This window comes from Callithrix jacchus, chromosome 1 (genome assembly GCF_049354715.1).
Source record: "Callithrix jacchus isolate 240 chromosome 1, calJac240_pri, whole genome shotgun sequence".
NCBI lineage: Eukaryota > Metazoa > Chordata > Mammalia > Primates > Cebidae > Callithrix > Callithrix jacchus.
Window position 1 is genome coordinate 183,371,009 of NC_133502.1, and position 6,000 is coordinate 183,377,008.

The following is a 6,000-nucleotide window of genomic DNA, read 5'->3' on the forward strand; positions in this document are numbered from 1 at the left end:
TTGACGGGGCCGCTGAGCAGGCCCGGCGGAGCTGCACAAATCACCTGCAAGAGGGCCCGGGCGCTGCGCCGCATAAATCTCGGGGTTTGTGCAGCTTTCAGCGCCTCTGGGGGGCCGTTTCTGGCCTGTAATGGTTATTTATGCCTCTGGAATAACGGGGTAACGGAGCGGCTCACCGCAGCCTACTTTAAATACGCCCCTCTCTAAGCGCTCTGATAATTGGAGCAGAGGGGTCCCATAAATCCCGGGAAATCACCCGCAGCTCAGCAAACGCAGCTCATCCCACCAGGGAGACGCTCATGCCACCGCTGAGGAAAGCCGTGACCAACGCCTCCGCCGAGAAGGGCTGCTTGCCCACCCTCCTGGCATGGACAAGGAAGGCCAGGCTCCGACCTGCCGGCTCGCTGACCGGTCACTGGCTCCCAGGACAGTGCTGCCTGCTAGCAGCCGGGTGAAGCCAGGCTGGACCATCTCACTGGACTCCCAGGGTGGGACTGGGCCTGAGGAGATGGGGCTAGACAGGCAGAGGTGGTCTCTGGCTCCTGGCTGTGGGGAGGACGAGGGGGTCTGTACCCCCAGGGTTTCATCCCCTGGAAGGTCTGGGTGGACGCCCGTCTTTGAAGATCCTGTGTTTAGCCCTGCTCCCACTCATTCTTCCCAGACACCGCAGGGCTGTGACTGGCCTGGCCATCCCTCTCCACGGGAGAGCTGTGGCCACCCAGGCGGGCTTGTGGGGCAGCACCTCCCAGCTGCACTCTGCAGGGCTGAGCTGGCCACGGGGTGCAGTCTGCCCCACACTCGGCATTCTGTGGAGCCGTGGGCTTCTGCTGAGTCCGAGGGGCCCCATGGTGACGTCCTTTAGGACAGCGTTTCTCAAAGGCCAGTCATGAATATGCCTATCAGAATCGTCGGAGACACCCATTTTTACAAGTGCACATTCTGAGCCCCAACGGAGCCCGTCAGAATCGACCCCTCTGGGCCAGGGTCAGAGCTGCCTGGGGTTAAGGAGCTCCCTGAGAACTCACGTCTGCTGCGAAGTTCCAATCCTAGCTTGGAAATAATGCCGGCTGAGCCAGCTACAGTAAGGAGAAAAGTGCTGACCTCAAGACAGGCCTGTTGGAAGGGCAGGGTCGGGGGAGAAGTGGACATTAGGAGGCGGTGAAGTTAGAGACGGTGGTGAAGACAGTACCAGGAATGCGTTCGGGGCAGGCGAGCTGTCATTCACTCTCCCACCACTCCTGTGATGTTAGCATAACCATTTTCCAGCCAGGGAGACCAAGTCACAGCCGGTGTATTGGTTAGCCATTGCTTGTCACCAACTAGCCCAAAATTTAGCAGCTTAAAACCACAGATGTTTGTTATCTCACTCTGCATCTGAGGGTCAGAAGCCTGGGAGTGGCGTGGCTGGATGGCTCAGCTCAGGGGCTTAGTCCAGCCCCTGCCACGGCAAACCACCAGCTACGTGGCTCACAAGCAACAGAAATTTGTTGCCCACAGTTCTGGAGGCTGGGTTGCCGGCAGGGCAGGCTCCGGTGAGTCCCCACCTCCAGGTGCAGATAGCTGCAGATAGCTGGCTTCTCTCTGCACCCTCACATGGCAGAAAGGGGGCAAGGGCCTCTTTTATAGGATCACTAATCCCACTCACGGGGCTCCTCCTCGGCTCCCACTGGCCCCACCTCCTAACACCATCCATGGGAATGCGAACGCCAAGATCCTAGCCAGGGAGAATAAGGCCCTTGGAGCCAGCCACGCCCTCCACGTAGGTCAGGGAGCAGAGCACAGGCAGAGCGGGGCTGCTGAGTCTCTGGCCTGGGAGCCTGTGCTGGGCCCTCTGCCAGGCTGCCTCCTGGGGACACTGCCCCCCACCCTGGAGGGAACCCTGGCTGGCCCTCTGCTCATCTCTCTGGTTTGCCAGACATTCAAGTTTGCCAGCTTCCATGTGCCAAACGCCATCATTTCTTCTGCGGTTGGGGCAGTGGAAGGAGATCCTTCCTAGGCCCAGATCCAGCTGAGACTGTAAATCTGGTCTGGGTCAGAGGTGGCCTAAGCCACTTGTCCAGGATGTGTTGCAGGCTCCTGGTTTGTGGGAAAGGTGTGGCATGCGGGGCCCTTGTCTTGGGGGAAGCTGACGGGCCAGCAGGGCCAGCTTAGCCTCAGGTATAAATGTCCTGAACCCTGGGAGTTACACTTGGGTGACTTTGGGGAGGGACCAGAGAATCTCGCACCTTCACTACCTGTGTTCTGGGAGGGAGGAGGCCTCTCCTTGGCTTCTGTTCCCCCCACCCCAGTGCCCAGGGTTGTGCTGGTCTGAGCAAGGGATCAGTGCTGACTCATCCTGCAGGCCACTGGTTCATCGCTACCCCGGCCCTCTGTGCCTCAGTTTCCCCAAGACTCCTCTGGACCAGATGGTGTGTAAGGTCCCCATCCCTTCCCATGCTTATGAAGGTGAAGTCTTCTTACTTCTGAGGGACCCAGCCCACCACATGCCTAAGGCAGTGTGAGGCAGGCCGTCATAGGGGCTCAAGGCTCTGCCAGTGCCTCCTTGGGCTCCTTCTGCCCCATTTTCTTTTCCAGTGTGCCCTGCTTGTTCTGTAGCTGGCGCTGGGTCCTGGGGGACTGCCTGGAAGTGAATACCTGGGGGTCACAATGAGTTCCGACTGGGCATGGTGGGAGGGGCTGAACAGCTGCATCTGCAGCCCTGGGAAGGTCCCGTCCCCTCGCTGACGCCCACCCCACGCCCCCTCCCACCTGTGCAAGGGGGACTCATGGGAGTTAAGTGCACACTGCACAGGGCTCCATGAGGGTTAACTGTGAGCTCTGATCAGCATGTTTCCTCCAATACTTGCCCGGGCAAGTGAGGCCGTGGGGGTAGGAGGCTGGTGTCAGAGCCAGCCAGGGTGTGGGGGATGATCAGTCAGCCCCAAGAGCCCCCACTGTTCTTAACCACCAGCCACCTGTCTCCCTCTTTCCCAGACCAAGAAAGGCTACCAGAAGACAGTGCTGGAGATCGACACCCCCAGAGTGGGGCAGGTGCCCATCGTGGACATCATGTTCAATGACTTCGGTGAAGCGTCACAGAAATTTGGATTTGAAGTGGGGCCGGCTTGCTTCATGGGCTAGGAGCCGCCGAGCCCGGGCTCCCGAGAGCAACCTCGTGACCTCAGCATGCCGTTCGTTCGTGAGTGTCCCTCGCACGTCTGACCCTGGACAGTGAAGGCTTCTCCCTCCCCTCCCGCCTGACTCCATCTGCACCGCTCATCGCGGGGTGTGGGACCCCAGCCTGGAGAGAACAGAGGGAAGGAGCCGCGCCCCCCGGAGCCGAATCACATGACCTAGTTGCACCCCAGCGCCTGGGCCTGCCCCACGCTCGGCCCACACCCACGTGCCCCGGGAGTGGGGCCACGCCTCCGGCCCCCAGCTCACCTGACCGATCCTGCTTGTGAATAGTTCACAAGGGTTGGGGGAGGGACTGCCAGATTTGGACACTCTATTTTTCCTAAATTCAACTTGAAGATGTGTATTTCCCCTGACCTTCAGAAAACGTTCTGAGGTAAGCCTTGTAAAGGTCACCGCACCGTCACCAAAGCCTCTGTTTTTAACAACCCCCAACACGGTCCATTCAGAGGCCAAATGTCATTCTGCAGGTGCCTTCCTAATGGATTAAAGGTGCTTATGTTTTTGTGAGTTTTAAGTAAATATTTGTATTGTATTGTTATAAATGTTAAGTGTCCCAGGCTTTCAATCACACACAGAAACCCAGTCCCAGCCCTAAGGACAGAAGGGGCGAGGCTGGATTCTGGTTTGCAGCACAGTTCTGACCAGAAATAGGAAGTCGTCCCACCCCCGCCCCGGCCAAGAACGTGCAATAAGTTGGAAATTTTGCCCGGGACAGCAAGAATTTATGCTGCCTTTGAAAAGCAGGGACCAGTGCCCCCTTGCAGACAGGTTTTGATTTGCTCTAGGCTTTTTTTAATAGGGAGGGAACAAATTTTTGATATTTTACTTTTTCTACATGCACTTAAACTAAAACACATGTTTCGATTAATTTTATTTGCTTCCTTTTCCATTTTTCTTCCTTCAGAGCCTGATGGGAGAATGTCCAGGGCAGGGAAACCACATATTTTTGTAGGTGATAACTCGATGAAAATTGGTGCTTATTTTGTACACTTCTCTCTCGTGGTGCTATCTGTTTTAAGGTCTCCTTGAAGGTGCACCGGGGGGCCTGGCCGCGCCTCGTTCTCCCTGCTTCATTCTGTTATTGTCTCCACAGTCTGTTGTCAAGGACTTTAAGGTCATGCATGTCACTTTCCCTTCCATGGGGCCGGAGAGCCCAGCACGCCGCCTCCTGCGCTCTCCCGCCCCGGTGCGTCCACTCCTGAGGGCTGTAACGAGTACCGGGTTGTGCCTACTTGATTTGAAAACACACACAAGCAATGAAAAGCTCTTCCTGCATTGTCATCGGCGTGACTATAGCGGATTGTATTTGGTTCCTGACTGTTTGTGGTGCTAACTTCCGTGTCTGTTCCAAGCCGTTCAGTTGTGCCATGCGCTGTCTCGGTAGATGGAGAAATGTGCAATGAACTCTGAGTCCCTCCAGAGCTGTCTGCAGCACTTCTTTCCCCGGTAGACGATTTGGATTCCCGTCTCAAATGTCCTGGATGCAAGCATCAGCAGCTCTGGAGCTCAGGGCGGGTGGGCGAGGTCCCCTTTGGGGAACCCTTTCCTGGCCGTCGAGGCCAGGGGGTTGCCGACTGTGGGCGGAGGACCCTAGGGGCAGCCGGGAAAGGCGATGTCTTCACTGTGAAAAGTTGCCCGGGTCCAGTGCCCTTTCTTCCCCCCGTGGGAAATGGAGGCTGGGCCCTCTGGTGCTGTCCCCCACCCCCCCACCAGAATGTAGTTCCAGCTTGGGAAGCCACAGCCAAGCTGCCCAGGAGGAAGAAAACACCGCCAGCGCAGATTTTCCAAATTTCCCTGGAAAATAAATTGCTCTTGCCAAAGAAAAGTCTGGCTTAGAGAGTCTCTGGAGCCCAGGATGCCAGCATGTGCCAGTGACTGTCACCTTCACCTCCCTTCAAAAGAAAAGCCATAGCCGAGGACTGCCACGCCATGCCCTGGGGACTGTGTCTAGGTCATGTGATTCTGTTTTGATTTCTCATCCCATCCAGTTTGTCCTTTGATTCTGTCATTTTCTTCCTCTGTGGTCCCTTCCAAGTTGTCATAATTTGTACTGAACTTCAAAACATGTCCCGTTCTCCCCAGACCACCCTAGCCACAGTATATTGCAATAAAATTCTTCTTATATTTGCAGAAATTCTTTTGGTGTAGTTTTATTTTTTCCTCCATATATATATATATCATTGGACAAACGCTGGTGAAAAGAAAAAACGGTAAGCAAAAAAAACGCAAGATAAAGATTCTAGGACATCAGGCCCTTTGAAATACAATGTCAAGTGACACATGGTACATTTTCATAAAATCCAATAGACATGTCCTAAGTTTTCATTGTAATGCCCAGGAAAGGATATCTTAAAATATTCTAAACTGGTGTAACAAAGGAATAATTGTAATAGTTTTTTCAATAAATTAAGTTGACTGTTTCCACCGTAAACGGATGTGAGTGGCTGTCTTCTTATGGGTGGCCAGGCTCCTCCCAGACGGGACTGCACACAGTCCTAGGACACCAGGACCACTGTAGGTAATGACACTGGCCACAGCAGAGAAAGAAGGGGACGGCCCTGGCCATCCTTAGGTGCAGCTCATCCCTCGGGAGTGGCCGGGGCTGGCATGGACAGCTTTGTGCCCTTGGGAGGATGTTAGAATGTGGCTGGGCACCTGCCCGACGGGTGAGTTTTGGCAACTGCTAGGCATCCGCACCACCATGTACCAGCCTCATTCTTCACTCCGGGCCATCAGAGCCCTGGGGGAATGTTCTGGAAGCTCTCCAGCGCTACCCTTCCAGCTGTATAGTAGGATCAGCCTCCCTGGCTCCTTGTGGCTGGG

General features: G+C 55.4%; 1 protein-coding gene across 4 annotated transcripts in view; it reads left to right on the top strand.

Moving 5' to 3' along the window:
- COL5A1 (collagen type V alpha 1 chain) overlaps positions 1 to 5,311 on the top strand; it is a 193,252-nt gene extending 187,941 nt beyond the window's left edge. For 3 of the 4 annotated variants that reach the window (XM_035262258.3, XM_035262257.3, XM_054237876.2), the window contains exon 66: positions 2,974 to 5,311. In XM_035262258.3, the coding sequence (XP_035118149.2) occupies positions 2,974 to 3,120 (147 nt within the window). In that variant the 3' untranslated portion in view covers positions 3,121 to 5,311. The remainder of the gene's footprint in view (positions 1 to 2,973) is intronic. The other variant, XR_013527273.1, reaches the window with a different exon arrangement.
- Positions 5,312 to 6,000: the final 689 nt, after the last annotated feature.